At 39.5% G+C, this 27,300-nt stretch overlaps 1 protein-coding gene across 7 annotated transcripts in view; it reads right to left on the reverse strand.

Annotated features, from left to right (window-relative positions):
• Positions 1-806: 806 nt before the first annotated feature.
• Positions 807-27,300, reverse strand: part of NLGN1 (neuroligin 1) — a 329,968-nt gene continuing 303,474 nt past the window's right edge. For 4 of the 7 annotated variants that reach the window (XM_054385699.1, XM_054385698.1, XM_054385696.1 and 1 more), the window contains 3 exons: positions 8,248-8,433; positions 2,589-3,378; positions 807-1,629 (listed from right to left, as the gene is read on the reverse strand). In XM_054385699.1, coding sequence (XP_054241674.1) covers positions 807-1,629; positions 2,589-3,378; positions 8,248-8,433 — 1,799 coding nt within the window. Of the gene's footprint in view, positions 1,630-2,588; positions 3,379-8,220; positions 8,434-27,300 lie in introns of all 7 variants that reach the window. The other 3 variants (XM_054385697.1, XM_054385694.1, XM_054385695.1) reach the window with 1 other exon arrangement.

The raw sequence follows: 27,300 nt of genomic DNA on the forward strand, positions 1-27,300 counted from the left end.
TTTGCCCCTTTGAAAAACTTCTTTAGGTTGTGCCAATTGATGGAGAAAGCTTCTATTAAAAACTCCAAGGGGATGAGAAGAATTTTAATTACGGCTTAATCAGCAGCACAGCCACCAAGCATATAAATTATCATGCACATCGTGCTAAAAATATCCAGATTCCTTTATTCCCACAACTTTTATACTGACAGCACTTATGTGATAATGTTGTACCTGCCAGGCTGTAAAACTTCTTTGACTGGCAGATTTCAGCATGAGCCCCTTTCTAAGGCCTCAACAGCATTGGTGCTTTGTGTACTTATTCAAATATGTAATTATGGTCTACACAAGAAAACAGGTCCAAATAAAAATTGGTGAAAATTATCTGACATTCCATTAGTGTGTCCCTTGTGCATATTTATAGGTTTTTTTTAAATTTTCAGTCATAGTTCTTTCCTGTTTGTGTTGCACATGCCTAATTCCATTACGTAACTTAAATCTTCACAAAATTAATACTTGAATGTGAATGAAAAAATATCATTCAGGACAACTGCTTCAAGCAATTGCAAATGGTTGGATTTTTCTGTTTTGTTTTGTTTTTGTTTTTTTTTCCTTTTGTTTGTTTTTTTTTGTTTGTTTCTTAAGTTCATTTGATATATGTACAATTCATTTTTTCCAAAACCCCAAAAAGTTCTTGATATGTATATTCACATAATATTCCTCCATATTTAAATAGTAAGAGTCTTGTAGGTTGAAAGCCAAGTAATCTTCAGTAATATCACCTACTGTAATCCATCAAAAAATAAAGTTTGTTTCGTCTTGTCTGGCTATACCCTGGTTGTTGAGTGTGAATGGGGGTGGGGATGAGGATGGGGCAGAGTATTGTTCTGTCCTCCAGTAAATGTATTGAATGTGTGTAGGGGTTGAATCCCTGGTATAGTGTTGGGGATCATTGTGATGGTGTTGGGTGTCATTAAGGGAATATCATCAGGAGACCTTCTCATAGCTAGCGTGTAGTCTGGGGGACAGGCGGTCCTAAGAACCACCTCATGTGGATGGATGGACTCACATTCATGATCCAAGTCAGTGTGCTTCATTTGGAGGGACATTATCTCCTCTTCTTGTGCATGGGTGAGATCATTGGTATTAGTACGTTGTGGGCTACATCTCCTATGGACATCGTGTCTCCGCTTGTCTTTTTTGTAGTACAGTGCTGCAAAGGCCAAAATGTTCAGGAACAGCAAAGATGCACCGACTGCAATAGTAACACTCAATTCTGTAGAATAGTCCCTTTGATCCACTGAAAATGGGCTTGGCTGTTGTTTGGGATCATCTTGTTTGGCTGTGGGAAAGGCTGAAGTAACAGAAACAGAATTTTTCCTTGTTGGTCTGAAAGTATTATCAGTTGATGGCACTTTAGTTGTGGTAGAGGTATACTGTGAAATGTCGTTAAGATTGTGCAGATGAGGTACCAGTTCCAACCAAAGGTTCACTTTATTGGCCCTATAATGTTCTTTAACTCGTGGTTTTAATCCAATGTGAAGATAGAGTTGGTCTTTCTGAGAATATCTGGTCCATGCGACTTCTTCAAAACGATTCGGTTTTGTGTGGATGAATTTTGTGTCTTGCGGCACTGGTTGATTGGGGTCACTAGAAAAAAAAAGGGAGAAAGAATCTTCAGTGTTACAAAGTATTTCAAAAGGAATTATAAAATTACCATAATTAAGATTTTATACTTGATGTTTAAGTCTGCCTTTGGACAGAGCAAAGTGCTATTTCCTCAAATTAGTAGCTTTAATAACCTTGATTAGAAACAGCGTTATGCAAACGAACCTTTCTTTCAGATAGGCCTCAGTGACTTCCCCAGTCCCCCAAAACATCAGTACCTCTCACCCTGAAATCTTTTGCTGCTAAGGACAGATTTTCAGCAATGTGGTAAGGTAGACAAACGTGAATGAACACTAAGCTTTGCTTTTCCTTTTTGTTCACACAAAGCTGAGCATTTCAGCTCATATGCAGTATCTGTAGCCTTCCAGAGATGAAAGACCATGGCAAGGCATGATTCAGTGTAACACATCAGAGTCCAATGGCTAAAGGTAGAAAAGTGTTTTGAACTACCAGTGAAAGAAGAATTAATGAAAATGAGAAAACTTTTCAAGCTTGAAGTAACAAATTTTATGGTCAGAAAAGTCCATTTAAAGCAAAATACGTTATTAAAATAAACTGTGTTATACTAGATGCAAAAATTTATGTCATTATCTGTCTCATGGGATGAAAATATCAGTGCTGGGGCACAGTCGGTTACTAACATAACCATTTTTAATGCTTAGTTTTACACTTTTCAGAGGATCCCTTAACTGGTTTTGGGTACAAAATCTTTCTTTTGCTTTCTTCATGCAGAATGTTCACACGGATATTTTTCCCCCTCTTTTTACTAGAATGTGTAAGAAAGCTGAAAGACATTACAATAAACATAAATATCCAACCCAGTTCTTAATCTCTTATTAATCCTACAAGTACAGAGGCACTGCCAAGGGAGATGCCTGAGGGAAGGCACCGTGTCATCACACCCTGAGTTGTATACAGGACTATTCATATCTGGTACTTACCCAGTTTTTGCAAAGTTTGTCCAGTATGTCATCACCACTGCACTTAGCATGACATCATTTTTGGAGAAATTGCAAGGAAATAATTCAGTAGGACCAATCATGGGGATTCCTAGGACGTAAGGAACCTCATCTCCATGGGCTGCATCCGCCCATGCAGGTACCTGATCTGTCTGGCAATGATGGTAGAAGGCATAGAAATACGTTGGCGATCCAAAATTCGAGTGAAGATCTGCTGTAGCCACTGCTGGGGCAACCCACTGGTGATCAGTAAAGAGAGCCAGCAGTGTTTTCCTTCTGGTCTCAGGATTGTGTCGATCTGCCCAGTCCGTGTACATAAATTTAATAGTTTCCCTCAAAATGTCTTTGCCTTCAGGGTATCCGTATAAGTTATCGACAAAATTGGAAACTGCAAAGTCAAAATCACTTGCTGATATGCCATCTTCACTATCCACAATATTTTCCACAAATTTTAAGCCTTCCCCTTGGTTAACTCCCAACATGATGTCGTAATTGAGGAATTCTCCTTGTTCCATCAATATCTGCGGATCGTCTGGTATCACGTCGCCATCAATGACTGGTCCAAAGGCTATGTGGTATCTTGCTGGTTGAATGTCCTGGTCGACAAGTTCTCTGTAAGGCTTCTTCTGCAGACATTCGACCAATTCTACAGTGTCTGACATGTTGCAACCAACTTTTGTAGCCAACATCCTGGCATATTTTGCAGGCTGAAAACTAACTGCCCAGCTGGAGAGAGCTGTTCCGCTTTGAGCTATTGCTCTTTGAAAAAGTCCTGTGGGGAGAAATATTTAAAAACTACTGAAGTGACCTTGAAGCAGCTGCATACTTGAAAGATTCAAAGGAGTTCTTTGAAACAATAGAAAACTTTAACAGAAGAGATACTTGAATCTTACTAGTACTCAAATACACAAGATAGTGAGATCTGACTGTCACTGTCCCTACAAAATACACAAAATATGTACAAAATAAATGCAGTATGTGCAGAAACTGAAGGAAATGATTCTACGTCAGTGTAGGTCAGCTGAAGAACATGTTTTCCAAGAGAAACTCAGGAAGAAAAAGCCAAGGATAACACTATTACCTTGAAAGAAGTTCCTGAAGTTAAAGCAATTTAGAAGTTGGAGGAAAAGGCAACAAGTCTCTGCAATGGGCTGAATTTCAAGATATTGTTCAAGCCATCAGCAGCTTGCATACATCTAGGTGTTAAAGATACCTAATGTACTGCTGCTTTATGTTTTCTTTGGGATTAAACTTGCCCTGAGAGGTGCAGTGCTTTTGAATTGTATATCATAGCAAAAGATTATCTTCTGGGGTAACAGATGAGAAGGTACCAGGCAGCAATTAAATTTCTAAATGCCTAACTGTCAAAGTCCTTTCTGTAAAGATATTTTTAATGAAGGTTTGTAGTGATCACACATAAAAAGGGAAATGATACATTTTACACTATTCAGCTTTTTAAGTCAGAGATTTAAACATACATTCAGGCATTCATTTAAGGGAGTAAGAACACAAACTGATGCTGCATATAAACCTGTAGCAAATCCCAAAGACTTCAGTGCAATTAATTTGAATTTATGCTCATTTAACTAGCACTCTGGACCAGGAATTCTATTCATAGAAATAACAAAATATGCTTAAACTGATGTTCTCTCTCTTCTGTCAGATTTTTTCAGTCTCATGGATGAAAGCCTCACTCCTTGTTAGCAAGTAATCAATCCAAATTTTTTGCTACTGACTTCAATGCAATCAGAACTCCACCCTTGCTCCAATACTTCTTGTGCTCCCTTTGTGTTGAGGCTGCACCTTTCCTTGCTCCCTTTGGAGAGTGCAGTTAAGGTTCTGAAAGAGATTTTTATTCTGAACCTTGGGTAAAATAATGCTCATCTCCAATATCAGAAACTTAGACTATATTTAGGTAACTGGGAATTCTCTCTCTCTCTTTTTTTTCCCCATTTTTATTGCATTTTCATGATGGTGCATCCAGCTAATTTCCATAGCACATCTATTGCATTAATTACTGAACCCTACCTCCTGTTGCTCACTGAGAGTAACACAAAATGGTCTACAGCAAATGCAGATTATGTTGATTTAAGATATATGGGTCAAAATTTGGTTTTATTTATTCTGATAGGCACCTGGACTAATTCCTCTGACTTCAGTAGAGTTGCTTAGAGACCAGTGACATCTGGCCTCAACACACTTAATTTTGCTAAGACTGCATCTTTGGTCCAGTGCTTGATGAATAGCTGGAAACTCCCACTAAAGGAACTGGAGTTAAGCTTGCCTCAGAATGTTATTCCAATAATACAAAAGATGGCTTTTACTTTGATAAGTAACATATTTCTGTTGATAAAAAACCCCAAACAAACTTCCACAGCCTCTAAATCAAGTCAGACACATGCTTTTACAACCTCTATTGCAGTGGCAGATCCTGTACACTCAGAAGTGAGTTGGAATCAGTTGCTGGCAGGAGGCAGTTTACAAGCTTCTGTGGAATTTTAAAACCATTCTAGACTGTATGAGGTCCAATCCAAAAGTCTTAAAATCAGATAGGTGCAGAGATTGAAATATGTAAACTCAAGCTTCTCCCTAAATTTATGAGAACTCATATCCAAGTTATTATTTCCTTGTAAGATATGAGTAAAAAATATGAAAGAACTTGAGCTATAAAGCAGGTAAAAAAATATTTGCATGTTTACAAGGTCAGATACCGAGCTAATATAAATCAGCTCAAAGTCGGTGGAATTATTGCAGAGGATCCAGGCATTGTAATAAATGTAACTAAATGACAAAACTGAATGCTCACAAAGATGTATTTCATGATACTTCATAATGGTTTTTCTTTTTGCATATTGTGTAAATCTATTTTTATTGCTTTATTAAATATATCTGGACAAGGACAGAAAGTGTAAACTATGGATTAAGAAAACACTGATATAAACACCATGGCTTGCTAAGTGCTGCCCAAACATTAAATGCTGGATTAAGCAAAAATGGACAAGTCCTCTACCCATAAATTTATCTTAGCAAACGAGACTAAACATCTCTTCTTCTGCTGAAGAATGCTTATGGAAATAGTCCATTATATTCCCTGATCTACTGGAAGTTGTCCTTGCCCAAAGCAGGGGTTTTGGTACTAGGTGATCTCTAAGGTTCCTTCCAAGCCAAACCACGTGATAATTCTATGATCCTCCTCCTCCTCTCAGACCACTTGATGAAAAATAAACAACAGAATGCAAATACATTTTCATTCTGTCACTTAAATTCCTGGTATTTGGTATCACACAGGATGGAGAAGTACATTTTTATCTGATAATGTGAAATAAACAACAGAATGCAAATACATTTTCATTCTGTCACTTAATTCCTGGTACTTGGTATCACACAGGATGGAGAACTACGTTTTTATCTGATAATGTGTATACTTCTTACAGTTTATCAGCTTTGGACTGATGGAAAGAAGATTTTAATGCTCAGTTGACCATATCACTTTGTGACTCCTATTCCAAGTGTGACCAAAGTGAATAATAATGATGATAATAATTTACACATATTCATCTACATCTTCAGATCCCTTTCTGAAGACAGGTGCTGCTCTGCCCACTGGCAGATGGGCAGCTATGAACAGCACCATCTTGAAAGCAGCTGAATGCTTCCTCTTGGCTACCAAGGAATCTTCTCAAAAGGACATGAAGGAAGCAAAGAGAGTATTTGAATATACACTCTGTGAAACAGACTGGTTAAAAACATGAAACAAAATGTTTTTAGAAAATGTTAAGCTATTTGAAAATGTTTGAAAACCTGAAATAACTTTTTCGGATTTGAAGCTGACCAATTTTTATTTTAATGCTGTTGTTTGGGGTTTAAACCAACAGCTGGTTTAAACCAGCTGTTTAATGCTGGTTTTTTGTTTTGTAAATGGCAGGCCTAACCATCTCCAGATGAAATGTAATATATCTGGGGGTGTGGCACATTCTTCTGCTTAAGCCAGATTTCAGTAAAGCGTGGTCTTCCTTTCTTAACAAAACAAATCCTCAAAAATTTAGTTTTACAATTGGATTTTAAGTCAGAAGTCCCCTTCAGTCCCCTCTCAAATCCTTTGATGTTTTATGTTGGCAAATCACTGCCTCAGGTTCCCCCAAAAAATTCTGCTCCTGGTGTATTCGGGCTGTGTGTCAGAATATGACAGATGACTGTCCAGATATTGTAAATGTGGCTTTTTGCATTAATGTCATGTTGCATCAAGAAGATCAAGATATGATTGCAAGAGTTAGAGAAAGATAAACCAGGTCTCCTCATTCAACTTTAAGCTAAATCTCCATGACAACACCTAGTTTTGTGAGTTCTGATGAAAAAAGATGGTGCTGTGTGACCCCTCAGAGTCCAGTGTAGTGAGGTAACACACTGATGTCTTGTTCCTATAGGCCAGGTTATAAATCTGTCCTACTTAACTGCAGGTAGTTACAGAAAAAAGAAAAGATTATGATAAAAATCGAATTGTGGAAATAGACTAAAATTTAAGCCACAGTATATTTTGCAGCAGACTTTTTCTTGTAAAAACTGTCTTTTTATCTCATTTAAAATAGTGTAAAGGCCTGATGTGAAGAATGTGCCACTTGTATTGATGTCAGTGAGCTCTGCATCATGCCTGTGAGTAAATGCAGCTCTTTTAATGTCTGTGGAATTAGGTTTTATGATTGGCAAGTTAGACCCCCATGGAGAAACAGCAACATAAATTAGTGGAAGATTGTATGCACAGGGCACAATGCAATGTCCCTGGTGAAACTACAATACAGATAAAAATGTGTGAAAACAGTGAGAGAAAAAGTAATGTGATCAATGAGCAATAGCCATGCACATGAGAGGAACTGTATGGAACTGTGGTGCAAAAATCATAGGAAAAAAATTGGGTCCCTCAAACAGCATGTTTTTAATTTCCTGATGTCTGCCTCAACTACAGAGAAAAGCTGTTAGTTATGGGAGAGGAAAAAACATTGAGAAGAAAATCCATTTGCAACTTGGATGCTTTGACAATTTTGGATCATGCATGCAAAACATTCAACCATTCTTTTATTAGATGACGGCAAGTGAAGTTCATGCAGTTTCACGCAAGATTTCTGAACTAGGTACTTGTTTCCTTCCCAAAAATAATAGTTTTAAGCATTTCAGCTGTTAGCCTGAAAAGAGAAACTGTGCCATTTTAGTTTTCTTCAAATTCTGCTCCTCAAGAGAAACTAAACAAACCTTTTGTGACTGCCTGAATATAGATGACCTCATCTGCTGTGAGTGTGACTGACTGGTTTTCCAAAAAGGACACCCTTAGGTGGGAAAGAAAAGAGACAAAAAGGATGCACCAAGAAAATGCTGTTCAGAAGTCTGCTATAAAGTGTTTCTACAAAGCTCCATAGGAAAAAGAAGAAAGTGACCCAAAATTTAAACATGCATGGAAGAGCTGAGGGAGAAGGCAGCTTGTGCAGCCTTTTAAAAGTTTGCTTAGTATTGAGCTGAACTCAAGGCTTCATAGGAACAAAGAGAATATACAGAGCATCACAGAGTACTAATGGTGGTGGCATGCAGACACCAAAATTGTCAAAATTTGCAACCTGCATAATACCTTTGGTTGAATTGCTCCAACGGTTACCTTCAGAATAATGGGATAAAGTCAACAGATTGACGCATGAACCGCCTGCACCAGATCCAAAAACAGTAATTCTCAGTGGGTCACCGCCAAAGAACCCAATGTTTTCACTAGTCCATCTCAAAGCTTGAATTAGATCAAGGAGGCCATAGTTTCCTTTTGCTGCTTGGTCCCCAGTGCTCAAAAATCCTGTGAATGTGAATGAAAAAGGAAAGGGTTAGCAAGTGCTCTTCTGTGTAATCCTGTTGCAATCTTCTCAGTGAGGTTTCAAATGCATATGCCATTAGATATTATACAACCATATAACTTTCCATATTCACTGGACAAGAATTTTCAATTTTGCACTCCTCCTGAAACAATTTTTTTTTTTGTATTCACTCTTTTTCCCATGATACATTAATGGTAGGAAGATGAAGATACATCCCAGACAAAATATTGGTCAAAGTTTTAACAGGTCACAATGTGTTACTCCCCAAATCTTCCTGTTGATTGGACTAAGTTTCAGAGTAAAGGTTTAGCTGCAGTCCTTTTGTAAGTGATTTGGTCAACTGTGTATTGTACTTCTGTGCTTAGACACAGCCATAGGTTTTGCATATACCTGAAAGGCAATGGTCACACTGCTCTGCAGGCTGTGGTTATGTCCTGGCAGCACACTATCTTTCCCTTTCTTCACCCCCCCAAAAAAACCCAAGAAGTTCAACAAGCCAGGCTGAACAAAATGAGTCGTTCTCATATCTCTGTGCTCCATCTCATAGTCATAAACCTGACTTAATTGAATCTACAGTAAATGAATGAAGACAATTTAAACTGTTTCCATGACCCTTTAACATAAAAAATCCAAGAGGTCAGGGGTAATACAGAGAGCACAAAAATTGCTCCTTCTTATGAAACAATAGAATGTATCAGGTGCAGGCACACTTCACTCCCAGCAGTACCCTTGTATTTAGCATTGCTGTTACTCTTGTCATTAGAACCTACTGGCTCTACAAGGTGGAAAAATAAAAGCTTTGAAGAAGGTCTCTGTCGATAAAAGACATTGCTTTGCTTTCAGATCCCATTGTTTAACATTTCCAATTTTCTCCCCTCATAAACAAGTGTTTAAATAATACCACCACTAGGAAGTACCCCAGCACCTCTTTTGTATATCAAACTGATTCAATGCTCACTAAATCCACAGTATCTCTGTTTTCTAGCACTTGCTTTGTAGGGAACTGCAACCATTACAAGGATTATTTCCACATTAATCAGATATTAGTGAATCTCCTAGTCTTGGTGAAGTTCTACAGATTTAACTCTCGTGAGTGCAGATAGCCTACTCAAAAGGAGTTTACAGTAGTTTTTCAGACAAATGCCTCTCAGAGGAGTCCTACTGTTCATTATGACAATAAAAGCAGCTTTGGAGACCTTTCTAAGAAGATGTGTCAGTATACATTCTGAAGTAAGGCTTTAGCACAGACAGGTGCATGTCTATACCTATATTCATGTATATAATGAACATGTCATTGTATTACTCCTGTTAGAGATAGAACAAGAGGAAATGACTTCAAGTTGTGCCAGGAGAGGTTTAGGTTGGATAACAGGAAAAAAATCTTTACTGGAAGAGTAGTCAGGCACTGAAACAGGCTGCCTAGGGAAGTGGTGCAGTCACCATCCCTGGAGATATTAAAAAAACATTTAGATATGGCACTTCTGGACATGGCTTAATGGCCATGGTGGCATCAGGTTGATGGTTGGACTCGATCTCAGAGGTGTTTTCCAAGCAAAACAATGCTGTAATTCTGATTTGACTTCAAATGGCAAGCTTGCACTCGGTGTTCTGCCGGTTGTGTAAACATTTGCACTACAGACCTTCTTTGCTGTAGGCTGCACTGAAAGCTAATTGGCCTCACTGCCTCCCTAGTTGAGCTATGCTTTGTTTAGGGTGAGCAGCTTCGTTCCTCTAGGTCAATCCTGATTTTTGTTACCATGGAGAGGGAACAGAAAAGAGGCAGAAGGTGCCAGGCCAGCAATTCTCCCGCTTCCAGACCTAATGTACCAAGCTTAATGGGCGTACTTCATTCACTGTAGCTGTAGTAAATTGTTGCTCTGATACTAGACTTTGAGATAACCACTATTCTATGACTAAAACCTGCCACATTTACTATTTAACTGCATAAAAAAGCATAGAAGCATCACTGTCATAGAAGGACATGCCACCTTGATAGTCAAGGAAAGCCTAGAAAGGAAGTCATAAATAAAAATAATTCATTCTCATTTTACTATTACAGCTAAGTACCGAGTTGAGATGAATGTGAGGTTGTTTTACTCTGCTTCATCCTCTTTTGCTTTCTTCTGTGTAGCCAGAGAAGCTGGTGTGCATGCCTATGTGAAAGGACAGCCCCCCTACAACCCTTCCTGCACAGCACTGGTGCTCCAGCAAATTGTTGTTCCCCCATAAACAGGGCACAGAAAGGTGATATCTTTGAGTCTACAACAGCAAATCTATCAAAAGCTTCCCAACCAGTCTCACAGCCTCTGTCAGCCTGCTTGGAGTTGAGGGATGGCAACAGTGACAGTAACAAAATTAAAAATGTAAGAATTTATGAGAACTACAGGATCCTGTGGCTGCACATGCTGGGAAACTCTTCCCCTTTCTGTCCCTAAGTGTAGGACTGTGGAAAATCACTGACAAATCAGTTCATCATATTAAGCACATAAGTGACTGCCCAGATTTAAGGGATTAGAGGAATGACTGACAATGGCAGTCCTCAAAACACAGGCAGCTATGAGATGAGAGCAGCTAGAGCAGTTACCAAAAATTGTGCCCTAAACAAGTCCTCTCTTTGCCTTTTTTTTTTTTTTTCTTTCCCTGGCTTGCAGATTCCCTTAGATTGGCCAAGGATCTGCTCTCAGCAAAGCTGCAGACTTGATTCAAAAACATTCTGTAGATTTCTCAAAGTGATGCCTAGGTATTTATTTATTAGGGAAATAGCTGCTGGGGTTATAGCCGAGACACAGTGATTGCCCTGAAGGAAAACAAATGCTAACACTCAAACATTCTGAAAAAAGTTGTTTTCTATAGTCTGTATAATATACAGCAACAAGGGAAGCAAGTAAGTCTTTGCCTGGAAAAGCAACAGATTAAAATAATAGGTAAAGCCTCAGGGCAATCCGCTGCTATTAAATGAGTTCACATCAAGCCCCGAAGCTTGGTGGGGAAATGGGAAATCCATGGGTAACTATTAATACACTGCTTTTAAAGAATCCTTGTGAAAAGGATCTTGAGAGCAAAAGAGGAAATGTCTCCTGTTGCCTTCAGTTCAGGAAATATGCCAGGAGGGGGAGCCTTCAGTTTATTGAAATTAAAAAAAAAAAAAAAAAAAGGGAAGTATTGGTAACACTCTCCTCATTCATCTCCATTAGACAAATTATGACTTGTGTCCAGAGCAACAGCTCTGATGCAAAAGAAATATCTCACACCTCCTCAGCAAGAGCCATGTTGGCTGACTTCCACATCTACACAAGATGGATGATTATTGATGTTGACTTTCATGACATGAAACGTTTCTATCTCATTTTTCAGAACCATAAGAAGCCTGTTAATATCGCCACCTGTTCTTGCCTTACTTTTCATATGCAGTAGTATCAGCTGGGCTTAGAAATATTCAGAATGTCATGAATCACAGCTAGGACTGATAAAACAGAGGAGGTTTTTCTTTCCATTTTGTAGTTTGTTGGTTTTTTTTTTTTTTCCTAGTGAGAAGTCCCGTAATACACCTAAACTCATCTTACCAAACACCTGTAGAGAAATGCTTTAACACACAGCATCATAGGCAGTCTGTAGGTCTGTGGGTGTAAGTACTTATTCCTATTTATCACTCAGATAAAACAGAGATTGTAACAGTATGTTTTGTCTTTATCCCAAGAGGAGCTTTCAGTATGCAATTAATAGGGATACCATACATTTCTGTGCATTCCTATGAAACCAGCAGCACACTATCTAGGTATAAAGCTAGCAATTTTGAGTCACAGGGGGGAACCTGCTTGTGCTGAAAAGGGCTTGTGTGTCTCAAAGCTTGTCTGTGTTTAAACTGTATCAGCAAGTCTATTAAAATGTATTATCCTTTCCTGAAAATACCATCTTATTATTATCCTTGGACAGTCATCTCCCCAAGAGCACTGCTATCATATGCTATCACCTTTTGCCCTTGTGAAAAAGGTGAAGTAAATTAGTTCCTTATTTTAGTTATTCCAGGAAGACATTTACAAAAAAACTTATTTTTGCATTATTCTCTGAAAAGGTCAGATTGAGCTAATTTTGTTCCATAATCAAGTCCTTCTACTGGAAATATTCCAATCATCAGCTGAACAATTGCTATTTTATATTCTGAATGGAGAGGTTATCTCTTCTTTTATCTCCTCCAAAGGAGCAGACTCTAATAGAATTATGGAAGAAAAGATGTGGTCTTTTGTGAGTTTAAGAATGAGATTTATTAGGCTCGTTTGGACCATTTCTCTGTTACATGTCCCTCAGACAAATAGGCAGAGTGTGCCACAACCAGGCCCTTTATTTTGTGTTAAGATAAATTTCAATGCTTTATAGGCTTATCATACAATAAGTAATGGGCAATGATTTCTGCTCGCTATTCAGATTCTGTGTGTGTTTTATTTTTTTTTCTAATGCACTTCCAGCATGTTTGAAGAGTAAATGAAATAACAGAGTTGAGAAATTCAAAATATTTTGTTGAAAACCTTGGTGGATTAAATTATTTTAAGCTCTGGCCTAATTTGAACATTCAAATTAATGCAGAAGGGAAGGCCAAGATAGAATTTTTCCTGCCACAGTCTGATGATACAGCTTCAGACAAAGCACAGGCTGATGGGTACTGAAGTGCCATTTCACATCACAGAGAACCAAACCTTCCCCTCTGATGAGTTCTGTCCACATAACTGTGTCATAACCCAGCAATCTTTGTGGCTGGCTGAAAGTAAGGGGCAGAATGACTTGCTGGACAGAAAACCCCAACCAAACAAAAAATCTGCCTGCAAGAAAACAGACAGAAACAAATGCTATCCTAAAAATAAAGCCCAAGAGATTATAAAAACTAGTATGATGTGCTTACAGGCTTTGTGTGACGTGCTTAAAGGCCTTATTTTTTTTTAACCCCCAAAGCTGTATTAATGAAAGTAGTAACATTTAGGAGTTTGATATTACCCACCTGTTTAGGCATGTGTTAGACTAATTTAGCTATGTTTCCAATTACAATTCCCTGTGCAGTCAAATGCCATCTCCTATTTTCTTAAAAGCAAATGTTAAATTGTACAAGGATAACTACAACCCTGCATAGTGGAAGAATACAGGACCTATTTTGAGGGAAGAATTTATATTCCCTCTGGACTGCAAGTTCTTTGGTTAGGACTTTAGTTTGACACCCTCTATTAATATTGAATGATAATTGCCACATACAGAAAATTTCAGTTGCCCTTTAAACTTCTCTCTCCTTAGAAAAGTGAGCAAGATAAGCAAATTTAAAGTGCTGTGGTTAAACTTAAAGAGCACATTTGTTTTCATCGTAGCCATCTCTCCTGAATCCGCATCAGCTAACTAATCTGAATGAATTACGTGGGCAGCATCACTGTGAGCATTAATGTACATGTGGTATTCATGAAGCAGAGGATGCTGCTCCTCGCTTTGCTGACCAGCACATCCTAATATTAATAGCATATTTTAGTAATGGATAAGGGGTAAGGTGACTAAAAGGACTAGGAACTTGCATCAGGAAGATGTAGGAGAATATAAACTAGTCAGTGCAAGACTGTTGCAGGCATCTGCAGTATGCTGCTGCTCAAGGATCAGATAAGCAAAGCTTCAGAAAAGGCAGCTCAGTCAGGAGTTTGGTGTCAAATTAATTTACTATATAAAAGAGGAACTGCAAGATTAGCCAAGTGTTTGTCTGTTTCTATAGCTTTCTATCACATACATATTAGCAATAAAATGAATGATTTCAGAAGTAGAAGATTTTTGCTTAATTCCAGGAGAAGTACAAAGCATCCTGCTACCCCATTGTGCAGTTTTCCTGGCTGTTTAATATAGGTGAGACCCTGCATTTAGATACAGATCTTATTTTAATTTTCTGGGTAGAAGATAAATTAACATTGGAATCTTTGCAGGTGTCATGCTGTGCTTTTAAACAATTAGAAGACAAATGTTCTGTTGCTAAATATTTGTTAGCAGATGTATGTTATCAGGTTGGATGGGGCTTTGAGCAACCTGGTCTAGTTGATGATGTGTCTACTCCCTCGAGGGCAGTTGGACTAGGTGACCTTGAAAGGTCCCTTGCAACCCAAAACATTTATGATTCTTCAAGTCTATACATTATATGTATATATTTGCAAACTACTCACTTTTTTTGTCCATGGAACAACAATGTGCTCTTGTGGCCAAGAGAGCCAAAGGGATCCTGGGATGTATCAAGAAAGGTGTGTCCAGCAGGTTGAGGGAAGTTCTTCTAACTCTATTCTATGCCCTGGGGAGACCACACCTGCAATACTGTGTCCGGTTTTGGGCTCTCCAGTTCAAGAGAGACAGAGACCTGCTGGAGAGAATCCAATGGAGAGCCACGAGGATGATTAGGGGACTTGAGCATCTCCCCTATGAAGAGAGACTGAGATCCCTGGGGCTATTTAGTCTGGAGAAAAGAAGACTGAGAGGGGATCTGTTCAATGTCTATAAATATCTGAGGGGTGGGTGTCAAGTGGAGGGGGCCAGGATCTTTTTGGTGGTTCACAGTGATAAGACAAGGAACAATGGGTTCAAACTAGAACACAGAAGATTTCACTTCAACAGGAGGAGAAACTTTCCAGTGAGGGTGACAGAGCAGTGGAACAGGCTGCCCAAGGAGGGTATAGAGTCTCCTTCTCTGGAGACTTTCAAACCCCACGTGGATGCATTCTTGTGTGGACTATCCTAAGTGATCCTGCTCTGGCAGGGGGGTTGGACCTGATGATCTCTTGAGGTCCCTTCCAACCTCTGGTATACTCTGGTACTGTGATACTTTTCACATAGTGAGATTTTCTGACTGTTCACATAAATTGGTCAGAAACATATTTTCTAATGTCATACCATAAACTTTATAAATTAAAGACACATATCTTCCATACAAATACCCTGTGCTAATTTTTTCAGCCCAAACCTTTGTTTTGGCATGTGTTATATTTGCATTTCTGCAAGTTCTGACTACTAAAAGAGCTGAATGTGCCATATAACACTGCTCAGAGCAATGGGGGGATCAGGAAGGGTTCTGATATGAGGCCAGTTTAATTACAAATGTTTTGGAAGTGTGGAATGTGTGGGGACTTTTTTACACAAAGACTCTTCCAGAATGGAAATCCACCCATTCAATATGGCTGATTGAAAAAGAACACCTCAGGAACCACTAAGTTCTTTGAGTATTGTTGTCCCCACTATTCACATAACCTCAGTCGCTCAGCTATGGAACAATTCAACTATTTAAAATGCTTTAATTAGACTGTGTAAAAACAGTACCTCAATGTTAAGTGTCTGAGCAAGAAACTGTACTGCAAGTAGAGGGAAGCAGCTGCAGTAATTCATTAACTTAAAGTGGGGTATCTGTAAGGCAGAGTTGCTTAAAAGAATACCAACAGTACCAACTTCACTGGCCAGTGCTGTTGCCCCAGCAGTTATTCCAATTCATTTCACCAGAGTAAATGATTTGTAGAACTGAATCAGTAAATATAAGAATTTGTAACTATATCCTTTGGGATTTTGAAAGCGTACATGTGAAAGCATGCATTCTCTGCACCTCAGGAGGAATAACCTCCTGCACCAGGAGGTTAGGGGTTGACCTGCTGTAAAGGACCCCTGGGAGTCCTGATGGGCAAGAAGTTCACCATAAGTCAGCTATATGCCCTCGTGACTAAGAAGAGAAATGGTCTCCTGGGGTGCATTAAGAGTGACCAGCAGGTTGAGGGCGGTTCTCCTCCCCATGTACTCTGCCCTTGTGAGGCCACATTTGGAGCACTGTGTCCAGTTCAAGAGAGACAGGGAGCTACTGGAGTGAGCCCAGTGGAGGCTACAAAGATGATTAGGAGACTGGAGCATCTCTCTGAAACGGAAAGGCTCAGAACCCTGGTGCCATGTAGCCTGGAAAAGAGAAGACTGAGAAGAGACAAAATCAATGCTAATAATTATCTAAATGGCAGGTGTCAAGAGATTGAGACCTGACTCTTTTCAGTGATGCCCAGTGATAGGACAAGGAGCAATGGGCACAAACTACAACATAGGCAGGTCCACTTAGACTTAAGAAAAAACTTCTTTACTTTAGGGTGATGGAGCCCTAGAGCAGGCTGCTCAGAGAGGTTGTGGAGTCTCCTTCTCTGGGGATTTTCAAAACCCACACAGCTGTGATCATGAGCAGCCTGATCTAGGTGAACCTGCTTTAGCAGGGTGGTTGGACTAATGATCTTCAGAGGTCACTTTCAATCCCTACCATCCTGTGATTTTGTGAGAAACGTCTGATCATGTAAAATGCTGATGTACTTTTTTGGCATTGCTAATTTACTGCTGGAATTTTTAACACACTCCTCCCTGAGTACCAAATCCCTCAAATTAGTATTAGTGAAGTGACTGGAGGCTATGAAAAGGCTGGCTTTTCCTTGTGGCATTTTTCCCCTATTTTTCTTGATTGTGGCTGTTTGAAACAATGGAAATGTTCACTTCTTTGCATTTCACCTAATTTCTTCACCCATGAAAGGCAAAACAAACAGAAACCTGCAAGTTACAGAAATCCTTTACTGCTGTTTCAATCACTTAGACTAAAAAAGAGTCAAGTGTCTCACAGCAGAGCACTTCACTCTATTGTCAAAGATGCACTGGCACAACTTCACTGGGTGCAGTGCAGCCCCAAGGCAGGCTAACCCTCAGACTTTATAGAAAACACAAGTTATCTTTCACAGGCTAGATCAAAATCCTTTAAATGAGAAAAAAAAAATCCAGATGGAGTCAGAGTTTTTCCTATCCTGAAAAGATTATCATCAACCATTACAGAAGAAAGGAAGTCACTTAGATTTACTGTAATATTCTTGGCAATTATGCTGTAGATGTCAAAACAGTCTGAGAGTATAATTTCTAGCATTCTCTGAAGGCTGTGAGAAGAGGGTGACTCTTTTTGCCTTTAAAGTTCCATTTAAGCAATCATAAAAGTCCGAGAGTGCTTTCAAAAGCTGCTTTTACTTCGTGCAGTCAATGGTTATTTTCCATTCTGCCTCATCTGTCATGTCAGGACAGTTGTGGGCAGTCTCTCAAATCATGTCTACTCTCAATGGGTGAGACATCCATGTATCAGTCCCTGTGACAATCCCATGCTTGCAGATGGGGTCATGGTATGGGCCAGGCCCACATGAAGAAGCAGGTCAATGTTTGTAGAGCACTGAGCTGGATGGTTTCTCTGCCTGCAGCATGGCACAGTGTGGTGGTGTTTCTCTCCAGCTCTCCCAGCCCACGTGTCAAGCGTGACTGGTGAGTAGGTCACAGCTCCTGCAGTGTGTGGCAGGCTTGTCAGACACAGGGTGATGGTGAGAATACAAAAAGTCAGACGGTTGTTACCCTACTGACAGCTGCAGAGATAAGTTTCACAGAAGCAATTCTCTAGGCCTGGATGGTAGAGTTGGTGCTGGAGTGGGAAGTGCAAACTGAGCCAGCGTTCTGCAGGCAGTTCCTGCAGCCAACATTTTGGCTTCAGCACAGGCAGCACGGCTGAAAGGGGCTTCAGCTGCCCTCTGCTTGTCAGACCTCTCCTTGAGTACAGCCTAGTCAGTCTCAAATGATCACCCAAGAGATCAGCTCTGTAGCAGCTTATTATAGATGATCTTGACTGAAGAGTCAAATGAAAGTCTGATAACAATCTCAGAGATACTTTCAAAGACTTATATAAGCAATAGGGCTACTCCACTGGAAATGATCTTTAATACTGATTTCTGGATATGCTGTAAAAGGGAAAAAGAAAAGGAAGAGGCAAGTCTAGTTTCAGAAATACAGCTGCAGAAACTAATTTTATAGGACTGTGATATGTGCTGACACACATTGGAAAGCAGAAGCCTTACAAACTGATGAATGACATTTGGCATAGGTGGATGCAAAAGGCAGCTGGAGTATATTTGATTTGATTGTCTCCTCTTTTTCTTTAAAATACAGGGGGAGGGGAAGGATGGTCTTTGCTATAGAGAAGAGCAGATATCTATGAATATTTTCATCTTTGAAGGAATAAGCAATTCTGCTGCCAGCAGAGAACATCTGTTTAAATTCCTTCCTCAAGGTAAAAATCACAGTTGTTAGTGCATGGCTGAGTCATGCTCTATGGAAACTCGACTTCTGAAGTATTTTGAAGTTGCATTTCGGCTTTTCACAGGAAATGAACCACACTCTATCACTAAGCAACACAATAGTAATACTCTTTTGAACCACTACCTTTGAGAATGCTAATAAAAATAAAAATATAATCCATTGCCTTTAAAAGACAGGGTGGGCAACCCCAAATCTTATTACAGGATGAAGTGTAGGATAATAAAACCAAAATACATACTGACCCTTTCAACTATGCTCAGCCAAAGCTCAAATGATAAGGAAAGAGTAGATGAGAGCACAGTCTGTAGCCAAAGCCATCACTTGACTTTCCTACTTGGCAGAGGAAAGCGATGCCCCAAGGGAGAGATTTTTGTCGTCACCAGGATTGAGTACACAGCTGTTCCAGTCCTACTTACTTCAAGCAGTGCAATATGCAAAATTAAGCAGCCCACAGCACATTGCATCAAATATCTGTCCTTTACCATGATCTTTCAGCATCCTCATTTTCAGTAGCAAGATCAGAAATAAGGCATTAAGATATGCCAGTCTGTCGTGCAATATGCCTCACTTTAGATGATGACAATTAAAGGCAGCAGCTACAAACCTGGAAAACATGTTACAGTGGACAGTTAACAAATATCAATGGGTAAGGCTCTAAAATCAAAACTGACCCCATAGCAAAGTTTGCTTTCCATTTTCCTTCAAGATTTGGGCAAAATGAGTTCATTATCTCAAGTTATCCCAGATGGTACCTGAAGATGTTTTACCCAATCTATGTGAGCAGTTTTTGCTATATAATGAGCTGTGTAACATGTGCAGCTCCTTAGAACTACACACAATTCAGATTCAGCCCTCAAAAGCATCTTTTAGGTAGTATATTTTAATTGATTCTGGCATGCCAGAGGAAACTTTTTCTGGTTTAGACTTGGAAATCATCTTTGCTTTATAATGGTCACTCTGGTTGTATATTAGTATGTGTTTTCAGTAATACCGTGCAGGTTTTTTTCAGGAGCTTGAATATGTATGTGAAGGAGATGAAGGATGAATTTAATTTCACTAGAAGGGAAAATTCATATTTTAGAAAGAAAAAAAAAAAACAAAAAGTCATAATTATGAGTTCTATTGAGAGGGACAGCACGGTAATTTTTGATGCTTCTTCACAGTGTTGAGATGCACAATGAGGGACCAGTCAATGCTAATATACATTCTATGAGCTGATGAAAGGCAAGTCAGAAATCTTCATGTAAAACTGTATATGTAAATCACCAGTTAGAAGCCTAGCAGCTATTTGAAAGTGCAATCTTTCAATCAGAACACAGAAATTATGGTGCTAATTTTCTATGAACTCGAATCTCCTTATTTGAAAATAAATAGGAGAGATTAACCATTGGACCAGTTTACCAAGAGCTGCATTCAGGATGTCATCACTTGCGTTTCTATATCAGAACTGGAGGTCTTCTTAAAATATGTTCAGAGAAGATTTGATTCAGGAAAGTTTTATGAACAATATAATACAGGTGGAAGTCATACCAGATCATCACAAAAAATCCCTTTTTGCTTTTCAATGCATGAATCAACATCTGTGACTTAAATAATCAAGATCTGACTTTCTGTAGCATGATCAGGGCAGACAAACTCTTCAACTGTACTGGGAATTTAAATCAGTGTTGAGAAAGGCTGAGAAATAAAGCTTTTCTATCTTCCTTCTTTTCTCTCTTCCTCTCCCCCTTCCCACTGCTTCTCTTTTTGGAAGGCTTAATCTTATTTAATCAGTATCAACATTATTCTTGGCATGCTGTTCTTCATGTGAATTTATGGATGTGTCCACTATGCTCTTTCAAATATACTCGGGGGCACACCATCGATTTATTGCTTGACAAGTCCTTGGGAATACTGGGCAATATTTTTCCCCCTGTGCTGACAATCTGCCATGCTCTCTACAGATGCTGAGTGCTTGACCAACTCCTTGACCTACCTGTGGCATCTACATCTCTTTCTTTGCTGCAATATCACGTGCAGCAGTAGCACGGTGATCAGAAGATGACATTCTGCTCTGTCCCTTGAAACACCTACAAGCATATTTCTCTTACTAAAGGCACAATATTTGTAGTTCTCTTAGCCTGTATGCAAGAATAACTTCAGATTAAGAAAAAAAAATAGGCAGAAAAAGCAGCAATCTAGTTTCAGTTTGAACTGTAAAGTCAGGCATGTTGGAAAACACCACCATAATTATAGCACATCAAGTCATATATCATGACTTGTTATTAATCATAGAATGGTCTGGGTTGGAAGGGACTTCCAGAGGTCATCCAGTCCAATCCCTCTGCAGTAAGCAGGAGCATCCTCAGCTAGATCAGGTTGCCCAGCTGCCTTTTTGTATTTCTGATGGTAGAGATGCTGATTTGTCCTTACCCAGAGAAAAGGATTGGTCCAACGGTGAGAAAGCTAAGAAATATAGCAGGTTTTTGACTTATATATGTAGAGCTCTAAAAGTCTGCAGACTTTTCCTGTGGGCCAAAGATTACCAAGAAAAGCAAGCCAGTTAAGACTAAATGCAAATGTACTTTATGACCATCTGAGAAGTTTGGGAGGTGGGTACAAAAATGTTGCAAACAACAATTTTCATGCATAGATGCATGCTAGTGAGATCTTTGTAGTGTTTTCATTGCTATTAGCCGAACACCAGAAACATTTGTAAGAGCATATATGCCTACAGAGAAGCATCAAATCTAATTTTCTGGTAAATACCTATCAGTTCTGGCAAAATGTAAAGTAACTAAGAACTAACTGTATCACCATATGCCTGTTCCTTTCATACACAGCATCCTGCCTCTTTTAGTACAGTTTTTTATTTTTGCTGTCTGAATTTCCTGTTTCATAGTAAAATCACAATGATTTTACTGTGCTGCAGCACACATTTTGTGTTTTAAAGGCAAGGAGCTGAAGAAAAGCCACAAATGGGATGAAGGTAGCTGTTACAGAGATGGTAACTGCCATTTACCAAGAAAAATGATTGCTATTAAACTATTCCTCCCCAGCAGAATCCCAAGGGATTTGGCCACTGCTGACAGTACAATTGTTAAACAAAACAGTAGGACATAAAACACATGTATTAATACTCAAATAATGCACACAACTCCTGTGCATCTCTTCAGAGCAGTTTGGTAAAATCCCTGGTCATGTGTATATCATCCCCTAACTTTTCTAGCAACAATTTAAATAAACATAAGGTGTCAAAGAATCACCCTTAATCCAAGGAAAAGGAAGGAAGGAAGGAAGGAAAACCACCTCAAATCCACCCAAAGTTAATTGAGGCTAGAATCCCTGCAGCTCCATCCATGGCAATTTCACGTCAGTGCACTTCAATGAAGGCATAACAAGAGTGCAAAGTAATTTACACTTATAGATTAGATGTCATCTGTGAAAAATCACCGATTAACTCAAAGCAGGAGACTGGAGTAGCAGAAGAACAAATGTTGCAGTACTCTGAGTTTTGTTTTTCAGTTAGCAACTTGAGGCCACAAAAGGGAAGCTGAAAACACCTGGATGAAAACACCAGAAGTGTTGGTGCTTTGTATGCATGGGCACACACAGACACACATGCCTTCAGTGTGTGGATTTTCAGGATAAGGAAAGTTTCATTCATCAATAAGGTACAGACACAAAAACAGCTGTATTGTTTGAAATCATGAGCTGGCATCTTTACTCAGTTGCTGAAAGGCAATTTTTTAATCTGGTTTGTCACAATTAGAGATTTGCCTGCTGCAGCCACACCTCAATGCAGAGCTCTACTTTTCTGTAAGATGCAAGACCCTTTTGTTTCACCTCATAATGAGTATCATATGCAGTACTGTGTCCAGTTGTGGTGTCCCCACCATAAGAGCGACATAGATCTGTTGGAACAAGTCCAGAAAACGGCCACAAAAATAATCCAGGGGCTGGAACACCTCTGCTATGAGGATAGGCTAAGGGAACTGGGATTGCTTAGCCTGGAGAAGATTGTGGGGGGACCTTATAATTGCCTTCCAATACATAACAGGAAGGCTGGGGAGGGACTTTCTACCAATAGAACAAGAGGAAATGGATTTAAATTGAAGGAGAATAGGTTTAGACTGGATTGTAGGAAGAAATTCTTCACTGTGAGGGTGGCAAAGCTGGGATCGATTGTCCAGAGAGGTTGTACATGCCCCCTTCCTGGTGATATTCAAGGCTGGGTTGGATGGGGCCTTGAGTAATCTGGTCTATTTGAGAAGTGTCCCTGCCTGTGTCAGAGAGGTTGGATTAGATGGTCTCCAAGGTCTCTTCCAGCCTGAGCCATTCTGTGATTCTGTGATTACCACTACTTCTATGATTCTGTGATTACTACTACTTCATCTGAAAACATGCCTGTAGCTATCTACAGCTGGACCAGGCTCATTGCTATTCTAAATCTAACTAATTCTAGTCAAGAGAATCTGGCAGTTTAAAATCAAGCAAGGATGTGATTCCAGGCTCTCAGTCTTTTGAGATTTGTAAAAGTATGACATCAGTAAGTGCAGTCATAGATACTGCATCAAATACACAGCATCAACAGAGTGGCTCAACTAAGGAATATCTAACAGGTAGCAGAACATAAGTGCTAAGATGAATGGAAGCTGAAGTAAGATTGTCTTTGAAAAGAAAAAAAATGTGTGTGTAAATATGTCATCCAGCTTCCAATAATGGAGATTGCTCTATGTTTGCTCTACATTTAAAGATTTCTGCAACAAATACAGTGAAAGAAAACCAGAGTCCAGCTGAGGTAAATATACTGTTAAAGATGCTAACGTTGCATTTACTGCCCCTCCATTTGGTCCACAGCAGGGAGCCAGACACTCAATATTGCCTGGTTAGACAGTATCACCTGACAGCCTCACATCCAGCAGGGCCAGTTCACTTTTTTAGCCAGAAGTGCTCAGAAACCTGGTAAGGAGCAAAGTGAGGAAAATGAAAACAACAAAACCGAAATTACTTCCGATTTCTGCCATGTCCTTTAAAATCCAACAACTTTTTTTGAGAGCTGCTCTACAATTAGAAAGCAATACTTTGATACAACACAATTACACAGTCCTTGAGTAGGAGGATTCTTTTATGGGGAGGGTAATATCCTCCTGTTACTCACGTTTGGATGAAATTAACTGCCTTGAAGCTTACAACACCCACTTACAGCCAAACCACGAGGTGGAACACAAGTCAGAGGTCACTGGGAAGAAATTCTCTCTGAACCAGAGCTGTATTTATACAGAATAGTCACATCTAATAAAGCAGTGCTTTATTAGAGGACAAGAATGTCAAGCACCTCTATAAAGCAGCTAAGAAACATTCTGGCAGAGAGTGGCTTGCTCAGAGGCATCAGTTTTCTATCTTGCTCTTACAATTCTCACAGCTTACTACAAAACAAACTCATATGCACAGTATTCACACAGTAAGTAAGATGGTGCTAATTTGATTTTAACACTTAACCAAATACCACAGGTTCTAAAGGCACTTCCTTAGCCTCAGATGAGTTGGAAAATCTAATCTCTGCTAATTTTCCCCAAACCAGATGGTGCCTGAATTAAACTGCGTAGACCCTTTTAAGCTTTCATTCTTCCTAGGTCCCTTTTGGGATAACTAATGTTCATTTCATTCTCTATTCTCCTGCACTTATTTCTCTTAAATAACTGCAAACAGCCTCCTTAATTGTATAGGAAGATACAATAAATGGGATAAAAGGCACAGAATTGGGGTCTTCAGGGGATTATGTTATGTATGCAAAGCTTCTCACTAAAGCTGGTATTTTTTCTATGGACAGTACAATGGTGTCTGTGTTATTTACAATGGGAAAATGTTTCATTTCAGTCCATGAAATATCATTAACTATGGGAAGCAAATAAACCTAAGACTATGTTGTTAAACCACAAACACATACAGCACTTTGAGGCAGGAGATAGGAACTCATAGGACTAAAGGCCACCTGATCTGAAAATAAAGATCACAGACAGCAGGCATTAGCTGGTGATTTTAGCTGTTATTTAGTATTGCAAGTGGTTTAAAACCTCATCACAGCCCTGGGCTTAGCTGTGTTAGAGAGGTAACAAAGAGTGACTTGTGGGTATTGGTGGGTGAGAAGCTGGATATGAGCCAGCAGATGGAGAGAGGTGACTGTGCCACCCTGCTCTGGTTCAGAGGAGGGCCATAAAGATGCTCAGAGGGCTGGAGCACCTCTCCTATGAAGACAAGCTGAAATAATTGGGGCTGTTCAGCCTGAAGAAAGGAGGCTAAGGAGAGACCTTATAGGTACATGTCAATATCTCAAGAGGACCTACTACAGGAGAGCTGGGAAAGGGCTGTTTAGAAGGCGTATTGACAGACCAAGGGGGAAAGAGTTTTGGAGCAGGATAGGCTTAGGTTGGACATAAGGAAGGAATTCTTTGCAATGTGATTGTGGTTGAGACCCCATCCCTGGAGACATTCAAAGTGAGGCTTGATACAGCCCTGAGCAGCTTGGTTTAGTTGGAGGGGTTGGACAGTCTGTGATTCTGTGAACCTGCCTCCAAAGTCTGAGGCCAGAAACTGGATTTGGTAGACTTGAGCAATGAAAGAACCTGAGAATCATTGTGCCCTTATGTTTTGAAGATGTTTTGCAACCACACCCCCAAGCTTTAAAATTCCAGCCTGAACATTCTTCTAACGTGCTGCATAATGTAAGCTGGGTGCTAACTGATGAAATAAATTGAGTTTTAATAGACTTTGCTCAACAACACCCCCCCCCCCCCCCCAAATGACACAGCAGTAATTACCATCAAATCTCAAGCAACATCCTGACAAAGTTACTGAATGTAAAGCGCATCTGCTAGATTGCAGTGGGTTGCAGTCTTGGTATGCTCGAGATCTGTCAGAAAATGTATTTATACTCAACACTAATTCTGCTGACTCTGAGGATTGTTTTGGTTAACAAAGGCATCTCTGACACTGCATTATAGAATCATGTCCCATTTCTGGCACTGTACTGCTAGCAAAATACCAGCTGTTTTCAGTGGAGGATCAGCGTGATACAATGAGGTGATGTGCTGGCTTGATTAATCTTTATATGATTTCTCAGCTTCTAACATAACATGTGCATTACTTGATATTTGTAGTCAATGGAGTAGAACATCACTTGACACTGAAAGTACTTAGGTTTTTTACTCATGAGACAGTCACTGAAGAAAGTTCATCGCTTTTAATTTGTTGACTTCTGAAAACAGCAGTGATGGGTTGACTGCACAGACAACAGAAAGGAAGAGAGTGGCTCAATGACTAGCAGTTTCAGCTAGGATCATTCTGTATATCATTGCTGTTTTCCTCCAGCAGAACAAAAGGTGCCACCACACAGTTTTTTTGCTTTTCAGTGATCCATCAGTCAAACTCAAAGACGACGATGAATCATCGTTTCAAAATACTAATTTAGAAAACGTTTTGCTAGTTCTCATAGAAAAACCTAGTGTGGTTTATGAAACAAGTAGAATATGTTCCTAAATGCTTAGAACAAGTCCCAGTTATCTTCAGAAAATATATTGCTTTCTAGGATAGAAACTAGAACTTCTATTGTATTCTACTTTCTTAAAACTGCAGTTCATTTCCATGGGTTTGGAAAACTATTCAACAGCATTATGGAAGACCATTTAAAAGCATTACAGGAATGGAATAAGGAAAGAAGGAAGAAGTTCTTCACCATGAGAGTGGTAAGACCCTGGAATGGGTTGTCCAGGGAGGTAGTTGAGGCCCCATCCCAGGCTGGATGAGGCTCTGGCCAGCCTGATGTAGTGTGAGGTGTCCCTGCCCATGGCAGGGGGGTTGGAACTAGATGATCCTTGTGGTTCCTTCCAACCCTGACTGATTCTATGATTATATGAATACTGTGCTCCCCTCTGCTGTCGATAAGTCAGTCTCCAGCTATCAAAGTCTATATGGAGGTGAATCTGATCAAACTCTGAACTGAGATTTTTTTTTTCCCCAGTACTTTTTCAATTCTTTAAATAGATAGTCCACATTCAGTTTCCCTGTATCACTAGCTATGTGTGTTAAAAACTAAAATACATATATTGGTGTCTCCTTTGTTCTAAACCATTTTTAAATACTGCTGTGCACTGCCCCAGCTATTGTTCCACAGTATGTATACATCATAGCCAACACCATGTTATATCTCACACTAAAAGGAACTGAGCACAAATAATGCTGTGCAAGGTATGAAAAATATTTACTTTGATACTCTAAATCACTTCCTGATAGCTGTTGGGAACTGGCCATGTAGTAGAGTTTATGCCTCCTTCTGCCTTTGTCTTTCTTCCCAGGACTGTGTCAAAATAGATACAAAACATGAAGGTGCTGTGTAACACACTGAGTAAAAGGATGCTACAACTGGACAGTCAGAAACTTAGACGTAAGAAACCCAAGCTTGGGTGGACCCCTGTGTAGTACAATGCATTGCAATTTGTAATGATATGTGGCTGTTATTTCATTGGTGCTTTTGCCTTGACAGTGCTCTGAAAAGCTTACAGGTATTGTGGCTTGTACCTCAGTTCACAGAGCAAAGGACAATGTCCTTGTCTAAATCACAGTGCTTGATGTCTTCTTTGGTTTGTTACTGCTTGGGCACTAAAGGCTTCTTATATTTTAAAGATGGTTAACCTTAATGTCTTATCTTGTTCCAAATAAATAAATAACCAAATCTC

The sequence above is a fragment of the Indicator indicator genome, chromosome 13 (genome assembly GCF_027791375.1).
Source record: "Indicator indicator isolate 239-I01 chromosome 13, UM_Iind_1.1, whole genome shotgun sequence".
Taxonomy (NCBI): domain Eukaryota; kingdom Metazoa; phylum Chordata; class Aves; order Piciformes; family Indicatoridae; genus Indicator; species Indicator indicator.